Below are 27,637 nucleotides of genomic sequence, written 5' to 3'. Positions count from 1 at the left end.
GTCGACTCGGCCTTTTCCTATCTTTGCATTTAAATCATCCATTATTATAGTAATTTCTTTCTTTCTTGTGTATTGTAGAAGTTGTTTGAGTTGTTCATAAAAATGTTCTATTTCAGCTTTTGATTTATCTGCAGTTGTAGCATACGCTTGTACTACATTAATGTTCACTGGCTTACCCTGTATTTGTAATAATAGCATTCTATCCGAAAAGGGAACAAAATTTACAACGGCTGCTTGGATTCTCCTGGAGATAATTATTCCGACTCCATATAGATGATTCCGGGTGTCATTTCCGGAGTAGTATATCGTTTTATGCATGACCAATGGTTTACCGGAACCAGGCCAGCGCATTTCGCTTATGCCGAATATTTCTAGGTTCAGTCTGTTCATTTCCTGATTCGTGTTGTGCGTCTTTTCTTATTCGAACAAACTCCTTACATTCCATATCCCGAAATTTAAAAAGGATTTGTTATTATATAATAATATTGTATTAAGGATTTGTATTATTAGGTATACCTGTTATAAAGGAATTTTTAAATGAAATTTTATAAACTGACTTGAAACGATTTTTATATCAGGTGTTAAACTCATAGTTAATGAAAGTAATTTTTAATATTTTTTATATAATTATGTTTTACTTTACCCTCAGTTTAATTTTTGAGACAAGGAGGTTATGGTCTGAGGGGACCAGGAAAAGTCTTAACGCTTACAACGGAATTTCTAAATCTTAGATTGGTTAGAATAAAGTCGATCTGATTTCTAATACAATTTTTTTCATGATCGTTTAGTGATCTCTAGGTATACAGTCTACGGGGTGGTAAACGAAACCATGTGTTCCTAATTTCCAGGTTTTCTTCCTGACAAAATTGAGCCAATCTATCGCCTCCAGCATTCCTTATTCCTAAACCATAATCACCTATTATATTGTCGACTCGGCCTTTTCCTATCTTTGCATTTAAATCATCCATTATTATAGTAATTTCTTTCTTTCTTGTGTATTGTAGAAGTTGTTTGAGTTGTTCATAAAAATGTTCTATTTCAGCTTTTGATTTATCTGCAGTTGTAGCATACGCTTGTACTACATTAATGTTCACTGGCTTACCCTGTATTTGTAATAATAGCATTCTATCCGAAAAGGGAACAAAATTTACAACGGCTGCTTGGATTCTCCTGGAGATAATTATTCCGACTCCATATAGATGATTCCGGGTGTCATTTCCGGAGTAGTATATCGTTTTATGCATGACCAATGGTTTACCGGAACCAGGCCAGCGCATTTCGCTTATGCCTAATATTTCTAGGTTCAGTCTGTTCGTTTCCTGAATCGTGTTGTGCGTCTTTCCTTGTTCGAACAAACTCCTTACATTCCATATCCCGAAATTTAAAAAGGATTTGTTATTATATAATAATATTGTATTAAGGATTTGAGTTATTATACCTGTTATAAAGGAATTTTTTAAATGAAATTTTATAAACTGACTTGAAACGATTTTTATATCAGGTGTTAAACTCATAGTTAATGAAAGTAATTTTTAATATTTTTTATATAATTATATTTTTACTTTGTCTAGGAGGTTGTATTGGTGTGAGGATCTCACACGTAATGTTATAAGTATATACTAATTATTTTATTGTTAAGTATTGTTAGTTTGTACGAGTGCTGCAAAAACATCATACTTATCACTTAAAGTACTAATAGCTCCGCTCACTTTTACTTTTCTCTCCTCAATCAGTTGCTAATAAGATTCACAGTAGTACCTTATTGACAACAGTTATACAATTTTGTAATTATTGTCTTCAATTATTACTGTGCTCATATTCGGTGTTTATTTAAAATGCAAATTGTTCGTTGATTAAAGGAAATTATATTTTTTAACGTGTTATAATGATCATTTTGTCAACGCAAGTACAAGTAAGTGTCATCTCCGTGTCGAAGGTTGGCAATCATCATGGCTATTCTGACCTTCGAGGCAGCTGCTCTGAACAATTGCCTTGAGCTGCAATTAAACCACGCTCTCAGGTTCTTCTACCAGGAAACGCGTCTTCTTCCTACGTTTCTCCTACCCTCTACTTTTTCTTGAAATTATGAAACAGTAAGTTTTTATAACCAAACTAAATATGTGGTTGATGTGGTGGACCAAATTGCGCTTTTTTATAATACAAAAGTTATTGCATGGATTATTTATAAAGAAGTAACTAAAAGTAGGTTTAGTCGTCGTAAGTTTATTTTTCAGATGTCTAAAGAATTATGAGCTTTATACCTTGCCTCCTGAAATCTGGTGCTAGACCCAGCAACAGTGTTATCACTGTAAACAACACTGTTACTATCCAAAAACAAAAAAAAATTTCAGTTGAAAATATTTTGGCAAGGCAATTTCAAATGTTTAAACAATGTAACTAAAAAATAAAATCAGATTCTGTCATCAGTAGTTGATATAAGTTTTTATTGATTTAAGAACCTAGGGTCAAAATTATCCTAGGGCTTTGCAATGCACGCAGGAACATGCAATGTTCCACCTAAGGCAGAACAATAAAAAACTGTAAGGTGTTAACTTCTGAAAAATGCCGTATCTGGAAAATTTGTTACGATCCTAAAAGTTTTACTTATTAAAATTTTTATTCATTATGATTTGTTTCGCGTTGGCCACTTATTATCCTCCAAACTACGCTACTGGTAAAGATGCTGGGTGGATTTAGTAGTTTAGTAGGTATTAGTAGCTCAGCTCCGGCATATTTTGACAGATTCATAGCAGGAAACCTACAACACAAAAATTCCTATCTTATACTATTATAGTGATAATTTTTCGACTGTTCTAACAACGATTCAAATTTCGTCATTTTGTGTCATATGGAACAATTTCACCCAATCATGTCAACATTAGACTGATAATTGCATTCAGTGCAATTTTCAATCCCTATGACAACACGATCGAGTTTGACAACTTCATCCAAATAAATTTCAAAATGTCAGAAAAAGATAACAAATCACTCGAATAGATCAACTGCTGTTAGCGAATTAGCAAAAAGTGGTGTAGAAGAACAACAATTGCTAAAAATTACTGGTCATGGCAATCAGAATTCTATAAAACCATACTTGAATCTCGATCAAGAACACCACAACAAGATTATAAATATTATGCGTGGTAATAAATCTTCTATAGTAGACACAGTATATTGCTTAAAAAGAATTCTTAAAAGGTTCTGCTTAAAAAGAAATTATTTTTAAGCAATATACTGTGTAGTAGAGGACAGCAACGAATCTAATGTTAACTTAAATTTTAATAATTGTACTTTCACTAACTGTACTTTTAATAAATAAATGTTTCGTTATGTTGAGTTATGATATTTTTTTTCGAAAAATTATCCGCCGAATATCCCTCGGACATTGATGAATGCCTCATAATCTCATGACAAATTTCTCAAGCTTGGTAAGCCTTCGGCTTCGTGCTGTTACCAAGGAACGAGCTTTCGATTGCCATGAAATTATCTCGTCTGTTATCAATGTCCCAGGGATATTACTACTGATAATATCACGTCTTAAATATTATGTCTATATAAGATTAGGCGACAAGTGATTGTAATGAAAATTATATTTTAAAATTTTATTGACGCGTCGATTTCCACTCAGGAAATCGTTTTTAAAAAAGACTATTTTAAATATGCTAATTTAGTAAACTGTAGTTTTATAATAATATTTTAAGAACACCGATTATAAGTGCTATTCTAATCTATTTCCGGTATATTTTTGTCTTATTTATAATATGCAAATTAATGCGCCTACGTCAAACATATGATGCACAGTAGTTTGGCTATTAGCATAAAAGCATAAAAATAAGATTCATTTTATAAAATTAAATATTTAATTTATTACTATATTCAATATTGCATTGATACGCCAAAACTGTCCGGAGGATATGTATAAATTTTAGTTAAAAATACAAAGATGAAATCACTGATATCAGAGAATTGTATAAAAATAAATTGCAAATCGCCTTGAAAAATTAAACTGACTGTATACAAAACACTAACACAAAATGACCAAAAATTGCTCTAACGTTATGAGCGAAAAATACTAAGACGAATATATGGAGGCATAAAAGAACAAGGTTTGTGGCGCAGGTGTTACAATTTTGAGTTGTATAGAAGATTTGGAGAACCTGACGTTGTAAAATTCATTAAGGTAGCACGACTCAGATGGATAGGTCATGTAATCAGACGAGAGGAAGATGCCATAGTCAGAAAAGTTTTTGACCGAAGAGGGCCGATCGGACAACGAAGAAGAGGAAGACCGAGACTTAGGTACCAAGACAACCTAGAAAATGATTTGAAGTCTATCGGAATTAGAGCATGGAGAAGAGTTGCCAGAGACAGAGGCGAATCGAGGATTGTTCTGAAGAAGGTTTTGGCTCATAAAGAGCTGTAACGCCACTGATGATGATGATAAACTGCAAATCAAAGACAGTCCATCTCTGTACAATTAATAAGACAGCAAATAGTTTACTCTAATTAATAAAAATTCAAGACTAGAGTAAGTTAGCTGTTTAGCGTGCGGCCAAATCCTCGTAGCTTCCCTACGAGTGAACGGATGAAAAGAATACCGATAGGTTGTTGGTCCCCATCAGTCGTAAAAGATTACCAATGAGATCTCCGGCTGTATAGCAACATCCGTGTCCAAGTAGCTCTTCGAAGCGAAAGGAAGAATCGAATAATTTTAGGGTGCTGGTCCCTACCGATCGTCAAAATCAAGCAAAAGGATGGAGTGAGAGATGGTGAGCCGCCGCTTGAGGTGTCGAGTTCGCAGCAACGAGCACAGGGCCCGATCTAGTTCTTACATGCCGTACATAGTAACAGTAAACGTGGCCGTGGTTTGACGTATCGGTAGTCAGTATGGAAGATACAAAAGTGCCACGAGTCCATAAGTCGCACTGGTCAACGGGTTGCGTTCCTAGTATCAGAGACGAGCTCATGTGAGACCAGTCTGTTTTCTTTCCATCTATAACCTCTGCAGGAGATTTTGCAGATTCTATACGATTGGTCCCAATCTGAACGTTTTCCTGTGAAACGTGCCTTTAGCTGGAGATGAGTGGCAACTTTGCGGCAACATGTGAAACGTGCTTGTTGGTCCATTATCCCACCAGCGTGCAACTGTTTGCCTTCTCAGTGATAACGAGCAGCGGTATGTACGGCAAAACAGATACTGCGGGAAGAGTGGAGCTTCACGATATGGCTATTGTGTCAGACTCACTGGAGACCGACCAGCAGGGGCATTGGTTCTGCCTGAACAGGATAGACTTTCTGTCGAAATTCGGCAATACCTTTTATGCACTTACTTTACCTAAAAAGTAACGAAAATCAATTCGCTAACGATTTCTGCTTAGTTGAGAAGACATGTCGTGGAATGCAAATTTTAGATTCCCCATGTCTCTATTAATATCTTTATCAACGTCTGGCTATGCCTTGCAATTTATAGAAGGCTCAGATTAAGGCAGTTATCTGAATTGTGTTTCGAAACTATTTTACGGATTTAATATCAGATGTCGCTATTGCGTCCGTTTCGAAGCCATTTTATTGTTGCTTCTTAAGACAGGAAAGATCTATTTTTCACGTTGGGAACACCAATAAATAACTGTTCTGATGAGCTTTATTAAAGCGAAATACGTATAAACAGATACATAGACGATTTGTACATGAAATGGAATCTTTACTGTCTTTTTCATTTTATTCGGATCTACTCTGTATGAGTACAAGAAACCAATTCGCTAACGATTTCTGCTTAGTTGAGGAGACATGTCGTGGAATTGCAAATTTTAGATTTCCCATGTCTCTATTAACATCTTTATCAACGTCTGGCTATGCCTTGCAATTTATAGAAGGCTCAGATTAAGGCAGTTATCTGAATTGTGTTTCGAAACTATTTAACGGATGTAATAATTTAATTCAAATTAAAATCACAATTTTGTTAGGTACAAGTTTCTAGAAACTATAAAAAAAATAAAGGATGAGCAGAAGCAATACATTTTAAACAAATCATTTGAAAGTTTATGAGATATGCATCTATTAAAGCGAGTTTACTACATTCTAACCTATTAATTACTTATTAATTCTAAATGTTGTAATCGTCTTTTGCTGCTAATTAAAAATATTATAAAATGTGAAAGACAACACTAAATTTTATTAACAAAGAACATAATTTATCATTAACTTGGCCTTTTCTTGCAGCCCTCATGGTCATTGCGACCAGAAAAATGCTAATAATCGCTAATAATGCGGAAGAGTATTCAGTATTGTTTCGTTGCAGTTCTTCGAATAGATCTTATAGCTGTTGACTTTTGTACTGAACATCTTTACGTGTTATATACAAATGATACAGATTAAGCAGTTGTGCAATTAAATCTAATTGAGTATAAATTGAATTGATATAAATATGTGAAGGGGATTTTGAAAGACAACCTTGTAAACTAGAAGTATATGATCCTTTTGCAAAAATATATTAGGTATGTAGTGAAGTTGCGTTAGATGGATATACAAACAAAATCAACGTATTTATTAAAATCGCCAGATAGTTTGTGGTAACAATTTTAGACGTTTTTTTTTGACAAACACTAAATATTGGAATTTAGTATTGGAAATAACATTAGAATACACACTTTATGGTAACTGTGACAATTTTTATAGGTTAGCTTTGGTTACTATCCAAACAAAATAAAATAATCGTGTGAGTTCTTAAAATGTCTATCAAACTAGGCACAATATAGAGAGAGGTAACGGGCTTCTTGACTTTTTATAGCAGGAGAATTTCTTTGTGATGTAACCCCAACGTAAGTGGACATAAAGAATCAAGCAAGAAGTCAAAATAAGCAGATTGTATACACCGCCTAGTTATAGGAAAAACAAAAAAAGAAAATCTATATATGATCATATATATATTCGGTTTTTTTATAACGTCTTACGACGTTGTCCGACTCCCAAACGCCACTGTATTCTGTCTTGAGTTAGGTCTTCGTCCAGATTTCGAGCGCTAATAGCTTTCCTAACTCCCAGGTTCCAGCTCTGTGGTGGTCTTCCTCGTTTCCTCTTCTCTGGGGGTTGCCACATCATCGTTTTTTTAGGCAATCTTTCGTCCCCCATTCGGCTCACATGCCCATACCATATGAGCTGTTTTCTCTCAATATCCTCAACTATAGGGCCCCTATACCCATTTGTTGTTTTATCACTTCATTCCGTATTCTGTCGGCTCTTGATATTCTCATCGATCTTCTGATGGCATCCATTTCTGTGGCTTCGACCTTTTTCTTATATTTTTCGGTTATTCTCCATGTCTCAGCTCCATAAAGTAGGCTAGTTTTAACCATTGTCTCATAGATGTTCAATTTTCTTTTCTTTGATATATGAGTTAGTTTGGTTGGTTTATATTTATGATTCGTATTGATAAATATATATATGATCATACAACAAATAAATATCCAAATATATACACTACAAAAAAATAATAAAACCTACCGTCCCTAAAGATATAACCAAAGTAATCAAAAACAATCATCATCATAAGTAGCTCGACAATCCGTTGTGGATCTTGATCTGCTCACAAAGAAGTCGCTACTCCTATCGATTCCTGGCAACTTCCCTCCATCTTCTAACCCTTAGAATCTGTAGGACTTCTTCTACATCATCAATCCATCTCATTCACGTGGTCGTCCTCTGCTTCTTGTGCCCAATCAAAAATAATATAAATCCCAAAAAGACTCCAGGATTTGACTTAATGACAGGAGAAATACGACAACAATTACCTAAAATCCACAAGGAAACTAAGTTCCTGTAGCTGGCTGTATACCCTGTATCACAAAAAATTTATTTAAAATCCTTTATAAAAGGTATATAATTAAAACACCCAATCGGGCTATATCACAAAACATTTTCGGAATCTATATTCCATCATCAGTGTGTCCTAAAAGTATATAACCACTTTAATTAAAGAGAACGTGAATTTTGCCAAGGCTAATACAAAATGTGGTTAATACTTACTAGGTGTACATCACTACTAGTGGCTGTACTAGAGCTGTACTAGTGGCTCCAAACATGTATACCATTCTGATTGCTTTTTTGATCTCTTTGTCTATTCTTTTGTATAATATTTTATGCTGATCTTTGACCTTTTGCCTTTCTTCCATCATATCTAGAATCTCTTTGTCATCCACACTTTTTTCTTAATTTTTGGTGGTTTCAGCAATTTTTTGAGCGTTTGAGGTCTATTAAATCCGTTTGAATAACGGTATTCAAATTGCTATGTATATACTGTTTTACACTTTGTTCTGTGCGTTGGTCTTTGAGTAGCGTGATCGTATTTTGGATTGACACTACGTCGAATCTTCTTTAGTGTGACCCTCATTTTGCAAATCAGTGGGTTAGGGTCTGACTTGATATCGGCTCCTGGGTATGTCTTGACTGATGTAATGCTGTTGCGGAATCTTTTATTAATTATAATGTAATCTATTTGATTTTTAACTATGTGGAAGTATCTTGAGATGATTTCCACATGTATAATCTTCTGTATGGGAGTTTGAAGTAAGTGTTAGTAATTAAAAACTTTCCTTCTGATACAAAATGACCCAATCAGTCTCCTCGCTTATTTCTTTCTTTAAGCCCAAACTATCCTATGAATTCTCTGGATTGTCCCCTACCGATCTTGGTATTTAAATCACCCATAATCAAGGTTAGATCCTTTTTGGGAAGGTGTTTCAACTTCACTTATGTCGTCTGGTTTGTCAGCTGTAGAGGCATATACCTTAGTGTTACCTGAATAATATATGTGATGATTGTTAATTTCAAAGCACGTGGTGTTCGTGTGTATTAAGGTATAAAAAATGCTTATTAAAAGCTTAAAATTTTTATTTTAAAGAAGATCTTTTCGGAATTGAATCATTCCATCATCAGTTTAATAAAAAGTTGTTAAAAACATTATATGGCCACATAAAAACATTGGAAGGACATCAGTATTAAAAAACAATCCTCTTGGTATTTATAAAGGTAAATGCAATAGACTGTTAACTTTGTTGATTAATAAAAACTGAAAATGGGGGCATCTTACATGACCCCCTGGAGCTGGTGGGTTTTATCGACTTACATTACCTGGGTATACATTACCTGAGGATTGTTTTTTAATACTGATGTCCTTCCAATGTTTTTATGTGGCCATACAATGTTTTTAACAACTTTTTATTAAACTGATGATGAAATGATTCAATTCCGAAAAGATCTTCTTTAAAATAAAAATTTTAAGCTTTTAATAAGCATTTTTTATACCTTAATACACACGAACACCACGTGCCTTGTATTCAACAGGTATACTAGCCACTCCTGGATATCTCCACCTCATGGTTTGTTCCAGTTTCACTTTTAATTTTAATGATTGTTAATTTCACATTGTCCAGAGTTTGTCCATCTCATTTCGCTTAGATAAACGGATTATAAACTTTCGATATATAAACGGAGATATTTATTCTCCCGTTCTGTTTAAAGCAATGTCTAATTGGATCAGCAGATAAAATAATGTATAACACAATGGAACATTAGACCAGATGAAAACTATTTTTCATAATAACCTTCTATAATAATTGCATAAGTAATGAAACTCATCTGTGCTGCAAACTAATTTATGTTTAATTTTTTTTAATACGAGTATACTTTTATAAACGTTTGAATAATTGATCTCTACAATGAAAATCTTATACCCGGCAACAACGTTTTGTACTGCAATATCTGACTTGCCCAATCCCTTATTTTTCTAGTAATTACTTTTCAAGGTATATCATACTGAAGCTCCAATTTTAAGTAGTTTACGTACTTCTACTTTCAACATCCGTGTTGTAGTAACACTATAGGTTTTAATTTGTAATAAATTATATACCACACTTTTAATAATAGGTCCCATCTGCGCCGTTTCCTCATACCGCAATCAAACAATGAGTTACGTTAGTAGAACGCCTATAGTGAAATGTCTGAAAATAAAATTAAACAGAAAGGTTCGTTAACTGATTGCTATTAAATATGTAATTGTTTGTTATTATGTCAGTAAAAACATGATTTTTGACATTTAAAATAATAAATAGTAAAAGAACAATGCTTAGTGAGGAATTCCATCTATATATGATTTGTAAAGTGTAACACTTCCCTTAATCTGTTTTATGGTGTTCTGTGACCGTAAAGTGAAGAATAATGACAAGACATGATCTGACAGATTGTATATATAGATACATATCATCGAGTTAGAATCTATGGAGAAGCTATGAGCATATTAACGTGTGTATTAAAAACAGCGTAGGTAGGCGTGGCTAACGATGATACCAATATGGCGGTGGGATCATGGCCGGACTCAATAATATTAAAACTACTATAAAAATATGACTAGTTATTCAGTAGATTTAATCAAAATTTAAAAAAGTGCAATACATTTTTAATAAACTATAATTTATTTATCCCGCGGTAAACACTAAAACACGATATATTATACATAAAGTAAAATTAATACAGTGAAATACTATTAATTTATTCTCTGAAGTACGGGCCATTACTTTGTTTACATATTTGTATACTAACCTGTAGAACGTTATTCCTGAAGATTTTTTATTAACATTGCTTCTGCTACTGCAACTACGTTGAGAACAAGAAACCATTATTATGCACTATCACAATATATTATTACAGTTTCTATAAAAGTATTATAAAACTAAAAATATTTGAAAAACAACAAACGTAAACAAACATATATGATCTTTCAAAAGTGTCAAAACAATCTTAACAATATGGCCGAAGTGAGGTCGTTTTTAGTCACGTGATGCCCTCTCCATAGATTCTAACTCGATGATACATAGACATAATACAAATAGATTGACTGCTGCCATACAGTCGAGTTCCCCAGTGCTACAGAAATAACTGAACCAAAGCAGTCCCTACATCTCTTTCTAATGTGCCGGGTTTATGAATCACGTGACCTTCTCAGTGGTAATTTAGTCGCGAGTTGCTGTTTTTATAAATGTAGCTTAACCAAATTTAAGGTAGATAATGTGGTTTACATTTTTACTGTGGAGGTTAAATTTATATTAAAAAAAAAGTACGAAACCACAGTATATATTAAGAAAAACTATTATTTTTAAAAAAATCTTATTACCGGTCTTAGTAGTTATTATTCTTCAAAAGACGTTATTAAATATAATGAATCATAATTCAAAAATCCAAATGGATTATTTCATTTATCGGCATACACGAACTAAAGCTTTAAGTATAGCTTTTTGAAGTGATGCTATTATACTAGCGTTATATTACTTTTTTTCTCTGCAGTAAAATGCTGAAGTGAAAGACAAGATGGCGTCGTCACGGGTAGCGCTATGGTATAACAGTTTTTGACATCGATTCACTACTCTCGATCAATTCGTTTCTAGTCATAATTTATAGTATATTAATTGTCAAAGTAACTGTCAACCTTAATGTCAATTTGGGGGTTCTTCCGGAAAAATATTAATTTTTGGCGGTTCTCTAAAGATATTGTAATTGTGCTAACCAATTATTATTTTTCTCGAGATTTGGTAAATTTAAATTGATTATTGGTAAATAAATTTTCATTTATCCAGTCAATGTGAACTAAAAGTGAGCTCTAAGTGAAGTGAGAATGTTTCCAACGGGGAACAAATCAGGATCAAGTATTTTTAGTATGCTACAGCGCAGTTTCCAACTGTAATACAGAACGAACCTACAAACCTAATACATCCGTATTACCAAGTGAGTCAAATAAATACTCAAGCTCCACCATTGTGCTCAAATCAACCAACAGTAAACCAAATGATACCTTTTGATAATTATCAACAACAATATCAGGGACAGCCAATAGTTGCCCAGCAAACCTACAGTGGGTGGCCAAATTATTAGGGACACTACATAGATTTTTGTATATATTTTCTACTTTAAATGGTTTTTTTGGCTAAAAAAATTGGTGTTCATATCTGTATTATAATTGGCAGTTCTTCTGGTATTATTATTAAAAGTTTTGATAAGCGACAACACTGGTAGACTGCTTATGTAATATGTATGAAATAATAAATTGCTGTTGCATCTCAGTTGGTAATCGGCTGTTATCGCAGTGAGACTTAAAAATATTTGCAAATGTTTAAAACTTTTTTAAAGTGTTTCTGCTAGGTTTTCGTGTCATATATATTTAACAGATAAGTAATATTTATTATTTAGTCACTTTTGCTGCCTTTAATGACACGATTTGATTTAAAAACATTGTTCAAAATCAAAATTATTTTTTTAGTATGGGAAAAATTGCAAAGTTGTCTACAGGGAAAATTAAAGAAATAAAAACGATGTTACTGCACTTTACACTTTCCCAAAGAGTAATAGCAACTACTGCAGGTGTTTCAAAGTCTATAGTAAATCGAATTAAAATAAAAATTGATTCAAACGAGGCATTGGAACCAGGCAGTGTTGGAAAATGTGGCAGGAAAAATATCACTACTCTTCGTACTGATCGTAAAATCAAGGACATTTGTCACAAAAATTTTAAAAAGAGTGTGGCACATCTGACTACGATGATAAATACCGAAGAAATTAATGTTTCCAGAAGAACAGCCCGCCGAAGACTGGCCGAAGAGAATCTGATAGGTCGTCTACGAAAAATCACGGCTCACCGAAACCATGGAGAAAAGAGACTGCAATGGGAAAAGCAGCACCGAAGTATGACCGTTGAAGACTGGAGTCGATTAAGTACAACTTTTTTTAAAGAATGGAGTTCGTGAACAGCGAATATTTTTATTTTTTTAGGTATACTTCTCCGACGAATCAACATTCCAGATTTTGGTGGACAAAAGTGCGTTCGGCCGACGACGTCCTGGTGAGCAGTTCTATCCAGATTGCATTGTGGAGAGGGTTAAACATCCGGTTAGTGTCATGGTGTGGTCTGTAATCTCGGCCAAGGGTATGGGCGCTTATACATCGTGGAAGGGACAATGAGACAGGACCAGTATAAGCGAATGAAACTCAGCTACTTTCCAGCTCAAAGAATGGTTCCCTGGTCAAAAAAATTACATTTTTATGCACGATTCTGCACCGTGCCACAAAGCTAGAAGTGTAGCTGCATTTCTGTCCCAAAGACAATATTGCAGTTCTTCCCTGGCCGGGAAACTCACCTGACATGAACCCCATAGAGAGTATGTGGGAGTTAACCAAACGGGAGATCGTCAAAGATGTTATTACAACGAAGCGGCAGTTGATTGAAGCTCTTATTAAAGAATGACATCATAACCCAAAATTAAAACACAATGCAGAAGTTTGTATTCAGAGCATGCCCCGACGTGTAGAAGCTGTAATTGCAGCAAAGGGTGGCCATCACTAAATATTGAAATTAGTTAGTAGAACAATTTTTTCTGCGAAAAAAATAAATGGTTTTACTCATTGTTTTTGTGACCTTAATATCGCACTCTTTTATACAAAAAATAGATGCAAGCCTTAAAGCCAACAACTTGCTAAAAAAAAATCAGTTAAACTAGAAAATTAAGAAATTATCTTACTGTCCCTAATACTGCCCTATTAAAAAACTCTAGCGAGTTTTGAGAAAAACGCGATTAAAGATTTTTGTTTAATCCCCTGTGTTTTTGGTACAATAATAACACAAAATAATTTAGGGTAGAGTGTGTAGCATCGTAGTTACCTTTTTTCAAAAAAAAAAATACAAAATTACCATTTGGACATTAGTTATGCGACATACGGGTTAACAAAGCAAAGAATTATGTCAAGTTTACTTAGCTAAAACCACGTATTATCCAGTAATTATTATAAAATTTATATAACTGCCTCGAAAGGAAAAACATTTAAATATTTTAATAATATTTTTTATAAACATTTATTGAATAAAACATAAGTATTTACGAGAAACGTTTATTTAAAAATACAAAATGAAAATTATTATTAACCGAAGGTGGCAATTCTTTCCAAAATTGATAGTGGTTCGCCGGTATAATTTGACCTAAGTTTTTTAATATTTGTTCTTTTCTCTTCTCAGCAATCTCAGAAGGTTTCGTCACAGGTGTGGGGTCCTGTATCCCAGATTTTAACACTCTGGCCTGCAAAAAGTCTATTTCTATCAACTCCTCGCTATCGTCAATCTTAACGTGTAAAATTTTGCTCTCTCTCTCTTCACAATTACTTTAACAATTTGTGATAAGGTAAATACATGACGCTGTTTTCTTTAATTTTGACAATAAGGATAAGTTTTTCCAGATAAGAAAATCGGAAACCCCCATTTCTTTCACCACCACACGATTCAAATTACACATTTTAACGGCCTCGAACAAATCATGATAATCATAAACTTTCTTCTTTTTCTATTACGATAGTTCCATTTGGTGGTGGAAACTATTAGCGGTGTTGCTCTATTCCTTAGAAAAAACCTCGCATATTGTTTTATCCTACGTTAAAAACCCGTATCTGCTGAGCATATACCAGGTTCTTACTACGAAGCGTTAAATGCCAGGTTTATACTAAGCATAATAGTCATTTTTGGCGTTTACGGGGAAACTATTTCCTTTCATAAAATATTTAGAAATGTAAAATACGGGTTTTTCTCTATGTGGATATGTTATATAAATCATAATGATTCATATGGTGCAAATATCCCAATTTTTCAAATTTTGGAGATACGGGGTTCTTTCTTAGTAGGGCAGAATAATTTGGCCACCCACTGTACTTTTCTCATTTACACCAAACTCTCAAGCTAACTTAAACTTAAAAAAACAATCCAGAAACACAGAATGAATATGATTCCATGTTACATGAAGAACATGAAGACTCTTAAAATAATAAACACCCATGACAAACAATAAGATCAATAAGAAAAAGGCTTAAACGCCAAGATTCAAAAGAAGAAGAAGCTCCAATTACACTCTCTAATAGATTTCAGACACTTGCACAGAAAAAACTCCGTAACTGATACGAATAAAAATCCACCAATCTCAAAACACCCTCCAATTTTTATATATGGCGTGAATGACTATAGCAAATTGACAGATAATTTAGCTCCAGCAGTAGAAGTAGAAACTTGCTTTACTAAAGCCTTAACAAACAACACAATAAAAATTTTACCAAAGACACCTAAATCCTACAGAAAACTAATACATCACGTACGAGAGGAAAAAATCATCCACCATACATACCAAACTAAGGATGAGAGAGCATACAGAGCAGTTATTTGAGATCTACATCACTTCTTTCTGATAGATGAAATAAAGGCGGAAATATAGAAAAAGGGTCATAAGGTAAGAAATGTTACAAATGTCAGACACAGATTGCGCCGTGAAGCATTACCAATATTTTTTGTGGACCACGAATGAACAACAAAGAAATATTTGAACTACAGTTTGAACGTTGTAAAATAGGGGTAAAACCAGCGAGAATTAAAGGAAATATACCACAATGTTCACAATGTCAAGAATATGGTCACACTAAATCGTATTGTGGAAAATCATATACTGGATGACACCACACAAAATAAACCAAAAAACACGTAAGAAACTTGCACTCACTGCAACGGAGACCATCCTTTTAATAATAGGGGATGTTCTTTTTATCGTGAACTACTAAATGCCAGATACAATGACAAATCAAAACAAATCACCACTCAAAATCCTGTCAACTCTCCCAATGTAAATATACCTACCCAACATCATGCTCATAATTTCAACAGAATCAGTTACAGAGATGCTGTCCTTTGAAACACTATGCAGTCCAACCTTATATCACCGAAAAAATCCAAGCAATACGTATCCAAAATCCAAATAACACTCCAATAGTATCATGATTTCATATAAACTCTTGGATCCAAATTCATAGTATCAGGAGACTTAAATGCCAAACACACCATATGGGGTTCCAGATTAATCACGCCTTAAGGTCAAGCATTGATGAATATCATCCAACAATATAACTTAAGATACTTATCAACGGGAGAACCGACATACTGACCTACGGACCCCAACAAAATCCCAGGTTTGGTAGATGTTGCTGTAACAAAAGGGATAGCTGACATTCATAGTGCAATAGAGTCAAACTTCGATTTAACATTAGATCACAGCACAGTAATAATAACTTTAAGTACATATATAATATGGAGAACACCACCACCCAAACTTACAACTAAAGAAACAAACTGGGATATTTTCCAAAATTCTGTAAATACAAAGATTAGACTAAATATTAGGATAAAAAAAACTATGATGTAAAGAAAGCAGTAGACTATTTAACAACAGTTTTACAAATAACAGAAAGGGAAAGCAACGCCACAGCGCCAAAGAAGTATGCAAGAAAACCATGTTATCTTCCTCCCTATCAGAGAACTTGCAGCAGAAAAAAAGCTCGACGCATTATGGCAAAAACGAGAAATCCACCAAATAAAATGTACCTTAACAGGATAACTCAAAGACATAGAACATTACATCAAGAAAAAACGACTCTTTCCAGTTTTATGTTTCGAACCTTGAACCAATAATGTCGGAAGTATTAGTGTTACGTCCCTCCACGCATATTCTTAGTTTTTATTAATAATTTTTATTATTTTATTTTTATATTTAATTCTTTAATTAACGTGTGTGTATGTCTTATAATCGTGAATTAATACGGACCTATACAGTCCGCCCCCTAACAGTCTCAAGGGAGCGAAGCTATAAGACGACACGCACCTCAATAACAGTCTTGTATAAATCAGTGCGCTAAACACTCCAGTAATTTTTGTGTAAACCTGACGATGCGGCTTTAAGAAGATTCTGCCTCCGAGTTCCCTCAGTGCACTGTGGAAGAAGAAGAAGTGTTAGATCAACATCACAGATACCGTAATTTGATTGCATACATACACAATATTTATATTAATTGATATAAATTTACATATAACTTATTTTCGTATAAAAAAAATACCAGCACCTAAATAAACAATTATGAGCGAGTGTTTCTCTTATAGAATTTACAGTTGTTCAATTAGAAAGGCTACTATTACATAAAATCGAGTAAGTTGTTTTCATAAACGAAATTATACCGCAACACCAATTCGGATTTAGACGTGAACACTCAACCATCCAACAATGCCACAGAATAGTAAATATAATTAAAACAACTGTCAAAGAGAAAAAGTTTTGCGCTGGAGTGCTTTGGTGTTTCTAGATATACAACAGGCATTTGATAGAGTATGGCATAAAGGTCTCCTCTACAAACTGAATTTACACCTAACAGATCAACTATACTTTATCCTAAAATCGTATCGTACTCATCGTTACTTCCAAGTCAAAATTGAAGACAGCTACTCAAATTACCACATCATGCAATCTGGCGTACCTCAGGATAGCGTTTTGGACTCATTTCTGTATCTGATATTTACATCAGACGTTCCAACCAACAATGATACCTTCTTAACTACTTTTGCCGATGACACGGGAATCTTGGCAGTGGATATCGACCCTAGTGTAGCATCCCAAAAAGTACAAAATCATTTAGTACAATTAAAAAACTGGCTTAAGCTATGAAAGATCAGTGTTAATGCTAGCAAGTCAGTACCAATTACTTTTACAACAAAAGAATGTACATGTTCACAAGTTTATATTATTAATACTTCCATTCCTATAAAACCAGTTGTCAAATACTTGGGATTGCATCTTAATGAAAAACTTACATGGACAACGCACATTAAAACTAAACAGAAATAACTGTATCTTAAACTAAAAAATATGAACTAACTATTTAACAAAAGGTCTTAGTTGTCTCTTCAAAATAAAGTGCTTCTGTACAAAGCTATACTCATACCAGTTTGGGTATATGGAATAGAACTATAGGGTTGTAGTAAATCGTCAAATACGAAAATACTTTAAACATTCCAATCCAAAATACTCCGTATAATAAGTATAGCTCCATGGTATGTATCTAACCAAACACTTCAGAATGATCTGGACATAATATTAGAACTTAAGGCCTTAGAACTTAGGCTTAAGAACCATTACTTAAGGACATAATAAAGAATCACTCAATAAAATATAACAATCGCACCACTGATCACAGCAATGAACTGATAAATAATTTATTCACCCAACCATTTGCCGAAAGAAGATTGAAGAGAGTATGGCCATAAAACCTACCGCAATAATACTTTTTTTTTGCTTGCTCACGGTGGTGGTAAAACTTTATGTTCGAACTGCAGAGCTAAAGGTTCCACCGAACCGTGCCGAAATCGAGCCAAAAAGGCTCGCTACCAGCTAAAACCACCATCGTCATACTCTCCAGAGAACGCCAAATGGAACCATCCTGTGTGGATATAACATCTCTTTGGCGCCTCCCAGACTTATTCACTCACCTCTTTGCAAGAATTTCCTCGCTCTATCAAACAATCTTCAAGGTATCAATAAGGTATACCCCTCACGGGTACATATTCACAACTCTCTACAATAAAAGGAACACTCGACGCTCTGGAAAAAACCACGCACGCTCGAAGTCCTCACTCTCTATAAACACTCTGGGTATATGCCCAGATTTAACTGGGCAATAGTCCTCTTTGGTTATATGCAATAATACTTAAAGAACCGTCACTGGACAGTACCTAACTTACGTTAATTTACTTTGTGTGTAGATAGGTTGTAAACATGTAAAAACACAATAAAAAAGGGCATTTAAAATATATCTATCATTTTATAATATCCATTAACAGCAAAGTTGATTAGAAAGTACTTAAAACGTAAAAATTACTTAATTGTATTGTCAGTCTAATTTAATGAGTAAACCATCTGGAAATCTCGACTACAATCTTGCATCTTTTACATAACCACGATCTTAGATATATGTATATCATCCACTCTAGTAATACTCGCAGTAATATTAGAGTTTTACTTTTTCGAAAGAAATTTTATTTATACAAAGAGGAACGGGTAATTTGCTTCATTACTTCTTCACGGAGAAACCATTAAAGCACGATTAGATTTTTTCACACCAAATATTTATAGCACAATATGCAATTGTCTGTGTACATTAGTCGCCGTCTTATTACGCTACAAGGAAATTGTAAGGACTATGATTAATAACTTCCTATAGAATATTACGGTTTTCATTTTAACATAAAAAATGTCGCACACGTAACGAAATAGTGTGTTTAATTTATATAAAATAATTTACAGATAATCTGGGAGGAATATAGCAAGCTGTTATATCTAAATTAAATATTATGCTTATATGCGATTAAGCCACAATAATTGATTGTAATGAAAATTACGTTTTTTACTAATACTGAACGTATTGATTTCAACTCCGAAAAAAAAAAAATTTAAGAATTATGCGAAAGTGTATATATAAGCTATACCCCTTTTACTAGCCAACAGCTTCGGGTGGAGGAAACGATAGGGCACCCCTTTAGTCTTGGAGTTGGGAGACTGGCTTCAAAGGAAGGAGAACCGTGGAAGCGGTCAGCGGCATAGAGATAAGAAAGATTGGGACAAGACACCTCCTTAAAGATCAAGATTGAATAAGTGCTAGTAGAATCAAATGACTATGCTTGCAGCGACATTCAATTCCAGAGTAAGCACCTCAATCGGATCTCCGAGAGTTGTTACAAGTACAACACAAAGATTAAAATGCAAAGAAGACATTAGAATAGGCACATGGAACGTGAAAACCATGGCACAGGAAGGTAAAATCCATAAGGCTATACAAGTAATGCCACACATGACATTTAATATTCTGGGAATAAACGAAATGCGTTATCCAGGTTCAGAAACCGCAAATATCGGGGAACACCGCGTTTACTATTATGGAACAGACAACGGCAAACATGAATTAGGTATCGGCATTATATTGACAAAAACAGTGGCAAAATCTGTTGACAACCTTATCCCAATCTCAGCAAGAGTGGTGCTCATACAACTGAAAGCAAGACCAATCGACATCAATATAATTCAGGTGTATGCACCTACAACAGAAGGCACAGAAGAAATAGAAGGACTAGACCATAGCATTAATCAAGTCGTGAAAAGGTCAAAAAAGCAAGACCCAGCAGTTGGACCATTTGGACTAGAAAACCGAAAATATCGGGGAGATACATTGGAGATTTTTGCAAAAGCAAATCAATTAGTAATAATGAACAACTGGTTTAACACATTACATGCTTAAAGCCTAATTATATGCTATTGATAGGTGCTGAGAGTATTTTTTAAAACATAGTTATAACTGTGAGTATTTTCTTGTTGGCTAAATGTTGTTGGCTGGTATAAAGTTTTGCCTAAATTGTGTCTTTTTTAACGGTATTTATGCTAGACATTATAAAACATAGATATCTTAAAAACTCACATGTGCATCATCAGCATTTGACTGAAGCGATATTTTGCTGCTCGTAGGCGTGATTAGGAAACAGGTGTACAAGGAAATTGTACACCTAGAAATTTCCACAGGATTCTGTGGAAAGTATTGTAAGAAATCAGATTGATTACATTCGAGTAAATAAGAGGTCTAGGAACAGCTGTATGTCTATCAAACATACCCGAGGCCAGTTGTAGGTAATTTCATAGTCAAAATGAAGAAGGTTACAAGTAAGTCGATAGTATGATGTTAGAAAACTGAAAGATTCCAATGTTCGACTGAAGGTAAGTAAAAACCTTAATACAAAGGTGCTAAAATAAAGAAATGCAGGAATTATAGAGGAAAGTCCAATCATCATACAAATAATAGTGAGAGAAATAAAAGAACAACACCTAAAGGAAGATAGAGAGAACAGAAAATCGTGGATAACCGATGAAATACTTGAACTTATGGATCAGAGAAAAAAATCTCCAAGAATATAAGAGAATACATACCATCGTCAGAAGAAAGATAAAAGAAGCCAAAGAGAAATAAAAACAGAACAATGTCAAGAAATAGAGGAGTATCAGAGTCCATATGATAACTTCAATGTCCATCGAAATGTGAAGGAAATATCTCGAAAGTTCAGAAAACGCAACAGCGGAAAAATGACAGATAATGAAGGCTATCTTGCCATAACCTTCTTCTTCTTCTTATGCCGTCCTAATTAACGGAGGTTGGCGACCACATTTTTAAAAGCTTCTTTGTCTTTTGCAACGTGGAATAATTCGTCTACAGTCAGGTTTGTCCAGTCTCGAATATTTCGCAGCCATGACTTCCTCTTTCTACCTATTCCCTTTTTGCCATCGACTCTACCCTGCATGATGACCTGCAGAAGAGTATATTTATCATTTCTCACAATGTGTCCAAGGTATGCAGTCTTGCGTACTTTTATTGTTCTTTGCCATAACCAAAGAAGATAAAAAGAAAGTATGAGAAGAATACTTGGAGAAACTCTTCCACGACCTTAGAACAATACAAGAACCCACCATTACAGAAAATTCAAATCTCGAAATACTACCAGAAGAAATAACAATAGCCGTACGTCAAATGAAGGTTGGAAAGGCACCGAGACTTGATGAAATTCCTGCAGAACTGCTAAAGCTATCAGATGCAGAATAAATAAAAATAATAACTGAAATATTTAATGAAATATACAAGGTAGGAAAAATACCAGTAAGGTGGCACAAATAGGAGTTCGTACCATTGCCCAAAAAACCAGGAGCAAAAGTTTGTGGAAACTATACGATCATAAGCCTAATGAGCCATCTGATGAAGCTGTTTTTAAACGTCATCCTCAAACGAATTTACCAAAAATACGAGGAACAAATTGCGCCCAATCAGTTTGGATTTGTGAAAGCCGTTGGTACGAGGAAGCCTTATTTAGCGTGCAGGTATTGTTTCAGAAATGTAGAGATATCAGCTGTGATATTTTTGCAGGCCTGATTGACTACAAGAAAGCTTTCGATGGAGTTAGGCATGAACAAATGATGGAAATGCTGAAGAGGACAGGAATTGACGGAAGAGACCTAAAAATAATAGGTAACCTGTATTGGAATCAACGAGTGGTGCTCCAAATAGATGGAGAATATACAGATGAGGTCACAATCTTAGGGGGAGTGAGACAGGGGTGCATCATTTTACCACTGATATTCAATCTGTATTCGTAGCACATTTTTGAAGAGGCTCTAAAAGATATTGATGAAGGCATTTCAATAAATGGAGTCAAGCTCAATACCCTGCGGTATCCAGATGATTTAATAGTGTTTTTCAATACCATAGAAGGACTGCAAAACCTAATGAACAAAATAACGGAAGCAAGTAGAACATATGGACTGGATATAACAACCAGCAAAATCAAGCTAATGATCATCAGCAAGGAAAACATAACTGGAGCAAGTCTTTATGCGATGAAAATTGAACGTAAATTTACTTGGGAACTATAATCAATAAGTCATGAAATAATAACCAAGAGATTAAATGTCACATCGGAAAGGCAAAAAGTGCATTCTTGACTATGAGCTCTGTGTTCAAGAGCCATGACCTCACCCTAGAAACAAAAATAAAGCTCCTTAAATGCTACGTATACTCAGTGCTTCTGTACGGAGTAGAAACGTAGATATTTCTGGTTATACCGTAATACAGAAGGATCTTGAAGATGCCATGGACAGACAAAGTCACCAATCAAGAAGTACTATGGAGGATGAACACAACTGCGGATTTGGTAAACATCGTGAAGGGCCATAAGCTGCAGTACTTGACTTCGACCCCAGGACGAAGAAGAACATCCTGGCTTGCTAATCTGAGAGCATGGTATAGAAAGACCTCAACACAGCTATTCCATATAGCAACCAACAAAGTCATCATAGCCAGAATGTTCGCCAACGTTCGGAATGGAGAGGCACCCTAAGAAGAAGCAGTATATAGTTAAAGTGTTTATTATTATATTGTACGTAATTGTAGATGACATATCTTAGTTTCTTATTCATCCATTATTGCTGGTATCTTCTTGTTGTTCTTCTTTTAGTATTGATAACAACAGCCTGCCTTACATTCTGCTGATGGTTTGACTTTTCTCTTTTGAATAGATGCAGTTCTTTTATCTTTCTTTTGTGTTGTTGGGTTTGATTTTGGACAGGATAGATCTCAGTGTATTGGTTAAATATTATTGTGATGTACGTATTTCCTTTCCTTTTTAATTTTGCTAATAAGCCCTTTACATATGGTGTTGTTGTCATCTTTGAAACCCTTTTTGTGAGTGTTTCTGGATTGCTGTACTGTTTTGGTGTGTCCTTTCTTCAATTTTGTGAAATATCTTGGTTATAAATTACTATAGCTACTGTAAAACGGGTTACTTTATTCCACATTTTTAACTTTATTTTTATTTAATTATAATACATATTTTTTATATTGACGAAAAGATTTTGCGATTGCTGGTTAGTCATTTTTTGTTAAGATCTTTACCTCTCTGTTATCAGAATTTGTTTCTTCCTGGAATACATTTTCATTAGGGCAGGTGTTTTGGGCTCTATCCTATAATGATTTGATAATTCCTTTTTTGACGTTTACGTTGTGGTTTGGGCTGACTTCTTGGAAAGCTTTCGTTCATCGTAGATTTTCGTAACCTGTTATCGAACATTTTTCTTTTTTTTGGATTACTGTATTTGTTTTGGATGTTTATAAATATATTGTCTTGCACAACTTTATTAATCGCTAACCAGAAGGAGATTTGATTATTTGTTCATACCGATGTCTAAGAGTAAGTGATCTATTATAATATTTTTTTTTTCAGGTTAAAGATATTGACTATTATTCTAGTCGTCACACTGTTCCTAGTAATCGGAAATACTCAAAATACTGACTCCAATATAACTAAATACACAGAATTCCTACCAAATGATATTCAAAAAACTGTTCAAAATGCACTCTTACTGGAAAAGGCAAAATCTGCAAATAGCTGTCAAGAAAATGAAAAAATCACATGCCCCGCCATGAAGTTTCGAGAACCTTCAGGAAGATGTAATAACGTCAGGCATCCTACATGGGGCACTAGAGGACAGAAGTTGTTAAGACTGCTGCCACCTGATTATGCAGATGGTAAGTAGAGTACACTGTTCAACATTATTTCTAGTAAAGTTACACATTTTAGACGAAAGACAAACTTATTTTCAAAATGTATTCCCCAGTGTCAGCAATTTGGTTAAAATTTGATTTTTACTGTGCTTAATTCTCGCAATCTAGCCAATTATTTTAATATTAACAATGTACAAATCTTAATACTAAAATATTTTACTTACAGTTAAATTCACACTCACAATTGATTTACAATTTTTTTTTAACTTATCTTACCACTTCTCCCTGCTACTATCTTTTATCTCTGATATATATATATATATATATATATATATATGTGTGTGTGTGTGTGTGTGTGAGAGAGAGAGAGTAAGAAAAAAGAAGTACTTGTTGACTCGTTTTAAAAAAACAAAACTATATTATTCTAATTAAATTATATTATTATCCCAACAACATTATATGACCAATTCTTATAATCTTGATTTATAACTCCAGCAGCATTTTTTAAGAAGTCAAATGTGAGCATCCCAGTAATTTCATTATTCTAGTGGGCATGGCATACTTCTTCCATAAGGGGTAATCTCATAAGCGTGGAATCGTTCCTTTAAACATACCACAGCAATGTTTTATAATATCCCAACAACCATACAGCCATGTCCTTGTACTGTACTGACTTCGAATTTGGAAATTTCTTCATAAGAAAATGTAATAGAATCGGTTAAAGTATCTTCCAAAGGACCTAAACCAGATCCGCATACTATATCAATCTTTGGACAGATCGGAGCTATTTTGGACTTAATAAAATCGGCAATTTCTGTTACGTCTTCATAGCTAAATAGATTTATAATGGGATCAGTTATTTGTTCTACCATGATTTTTTTGATGAAGTGGAGATTTAATTGGAAATTTGGGATTTGTTATTTTAAAACAATTTTTTTATTTAATTAAAAAAAAGAAGCATTTGTTAGATCAAAATATTTTTAATTGTAATTTTTATTTAAATTCGTTTGGCAGCAGTTTCATTAACCAACATGTTACCTTCACTTTATACTCTCTTTATTCGTCCTTAGCAAAATCCAATTATTTTTTAAGTAAAAGAAAATTTTTTAGTATGATCAAATTATTGTACATTACAAAATACTATAGCGTAATTATACGTGAATTTATAATTATCCAAAATATGTTCTTCGAGTTTTCACCTTTTCCTGACAAAAAACCAATTTTAAATAAACGTCTTAGTTTTAAGAAAAGTATAATTGTCTTATGAATTTTCAGGCAAACTACTTCCTAAGAAGTCGTCAAAAAATTTCAATCTCCCCAGCCCAGTCGATGTTACAACAGTAATTCAAAAAAAGACGATCAGTAAGCATGATTCAGTTACTGCTCTATTGGGAGCTTGGAATGAGCTCCTTCTACACGATCTTGCCAGTACAGGCAACGTTAGAAGTCAATATTGCTGTGGTAATAATAGTCAAGTACATCAAGAATGCTACGGGAATATAGGTGAAAAAAATTGTAAGGAATATATGAGAACTTTGCCAGCTATTGATGATGATAACTGTACTTTTGGTAAGTAATATATGTAAGTTTAAAGTTTTTTTAATATGTAATTCAAAACCTTACCATACCAAATAAAATAAAAGGTAATGTTTAGCTCATAAGCCCATAAATTTAAAAGATGCATAACTTGTGCACTAAATACCAATTAAATAACCAAAAAGATTGTGTACTGAATAACAATTTTATTGGAAACTTCACATTCCGTGGGAATTAAATGTATATTTCTTTTTTCATGTCACGTTACAGCTTGATCTAACATGTATCAGATATTGATAATTTTATCATTATCGTCATAGGCCTTAACATTTTGAAAGGTGTTGTGATTCATCATTAAGTTTTAGCAGCTCGTACAGTTTCATTATTGATTTTCCCCATTCGTCTGGGTCAACTATAGTGCATGCTGCCTAAGTATACTGTTTTTTAAAAAGTTTTTTTTAATGCCTGCATATATACAGATTTACTTCGTTGGCACTTACTCTGAGACATTCCTTGTACCAGATACTACTCCATCTGGTACTTGTTAAGAAGAGCATGGTAGAAAACCTAGACTGTAGTACTTCATCGCACGTGTACTACTAATCTAGTCTACTCTAATTTAAATTTACAACATTCTACTTCAACAGCTGTTTCTTCTGGTACTTTTTCTCTTACGTCACCGTTACAATCATATCATTTACTAATTCTTAATGTTTACGCTTATCTTGTATCTGTTAACGCTAAAAAGAGTATAGTGACATCATTTTGCTATCTCTGTCTGTAAGTTTCGTGTAAACCATTGCCAATTATTTATGTGACTTGATCCAACCAACCTGTGAGATACCTTTCTCGTGGTTGTTTGCCATTTGTTTAACCCTAGGACCTAAATGATCAATTTTCCTAGGTTTCAGGCCACCTTCGAATACCACCGATACCGGAGTCTTATAATAACCTCTTAAGCGCTGCTTGATAGTCTATAAGATCCTTTTAATTGAAGACAAACATATACTTCCAGATTACTGGAATCATACATTGATAAACGTTTTATACCGTATTTGCTTGGTTTTGACGGGATATACTGACGGAAAGTACACTTTTCATGAAATTCCGAAAGCATTTCATCAATTTTGAAACAAATGCCAAATTATGATATCCATTACATCGTAAATTTTTCCTGTCTTAATCGATCCTGATGAGAAGCTTTATGATCAAAACGTAAAACTCTAAAAAACATTAGCTTTTCATAAATCTTCTAAATTGGGATGACTAGCCTTGTACTTTCCAGTTAAATATAGTTAACCCAGAACTGCACAAATTTTATCTGAATTTGTGAAATTTGCCTCCCTGTCTCTTGCAGAACTAGCTTGAATGCTCTAAATTATTTCGTTAGTATTTAAAACAATTATTGTATTAATAATTTTTTCAGAAAAAGAAATATTTCCCAATTTCTATGGGAGTTTTCAAGTTTTTCGAGTTATACTTGGTCCTAGTAAAATCTTTGTAATAGTCTCAGATCTTGTCTTAGTATTTTTTGGCAAAGAAGATTTTTTTTTCAGCTTATATGCCTATCCTTACCCAAAAAACTAGTATTACTAACTGATAGCTTGAAATATGCGATATTAGTTTCTTCGTCTGGGACGTAAGCTTCTAGAGGCTCCTGAATGCAATCTGCTTTATCACAGTCCGACTCGGAATCCAAATATTCTTCTATCTAGATGACTGGAAATCTTATCTTCTTCAGAATCATGGTCCTCAGTGTCTGTGGCAAAAAATATTGAAGTCACTGTTGCTTCTTTTCATAAGTAATCATCTACAAATACGAAAATTATAAGATAACGGCATATAATTACAGTTCTAATTTAATTACATGCGTTATTTGCGTTCAGTGTTTACGATGGTACGTACATAGTCGCGTCCCTAACTGAGATCGATATTAACTGTTGACCGAGCAATACCACACTAACAAACGATGAGGCCAGTCTCGATGAAACGTCAAATGGAGTAGGGAAACTCTTATAGCGAAGGACTTTTGCAAGCAAATTTTTGGGATTTTTATGGATGTTTACAGTGTCTGTCGGTCTGTGAGACCGACATGCGAATAAGATGACAAGAAAAGTATTGTAAG

The 27,637-nt window shown here is 34.0% G+C and overlaps 1 protein-coding gene across 1 annotated transcript in view; it reads left to right on the top strand.

Annotated features, from left to right (window-relative positions):
- The window catches only part of LOC140447257 (uncharacterized), a 97,321-nt gene that overhangs the window by 41,748 nt on the left and 27,936 nt on the right, over window positions 1-27,637 (top strand). The window contains exons 2-3 of the mRNA XM_072539811.1: window positions 23,696-24,000; window positions 25,252-25,545. Of these exons, the coding sequence (XP_072395912.1) occupies window positions 23,696-24,000; window positions 25,252-25,545 (599 nt within the window). The remainder of the gene's footprint in view (window positions 1-23,695; window positions 24,001-25,251; window positions 25,546-27,637) is intronic.

Source organism: Diabrotica undecimpunctata, chromosome 8 (genome assembly GCF_040954645.1).
Source record: "Diabrotica undecimpunctata isolate CICGRU chromosome 8, icDiaUnde3, whole genome shotgun sequence".
Taxonomy (NCBI): domain Eukaryota; kingdom Metazoa; phylum Arthropoda; class Insecta; order Coleoptera; family Chrysomelidae; genus Diabrotica; species Diabrotica undecimpunctata.
This window is presented reverse-complemented; position numbering and strand designations above follow the sequence as displayed.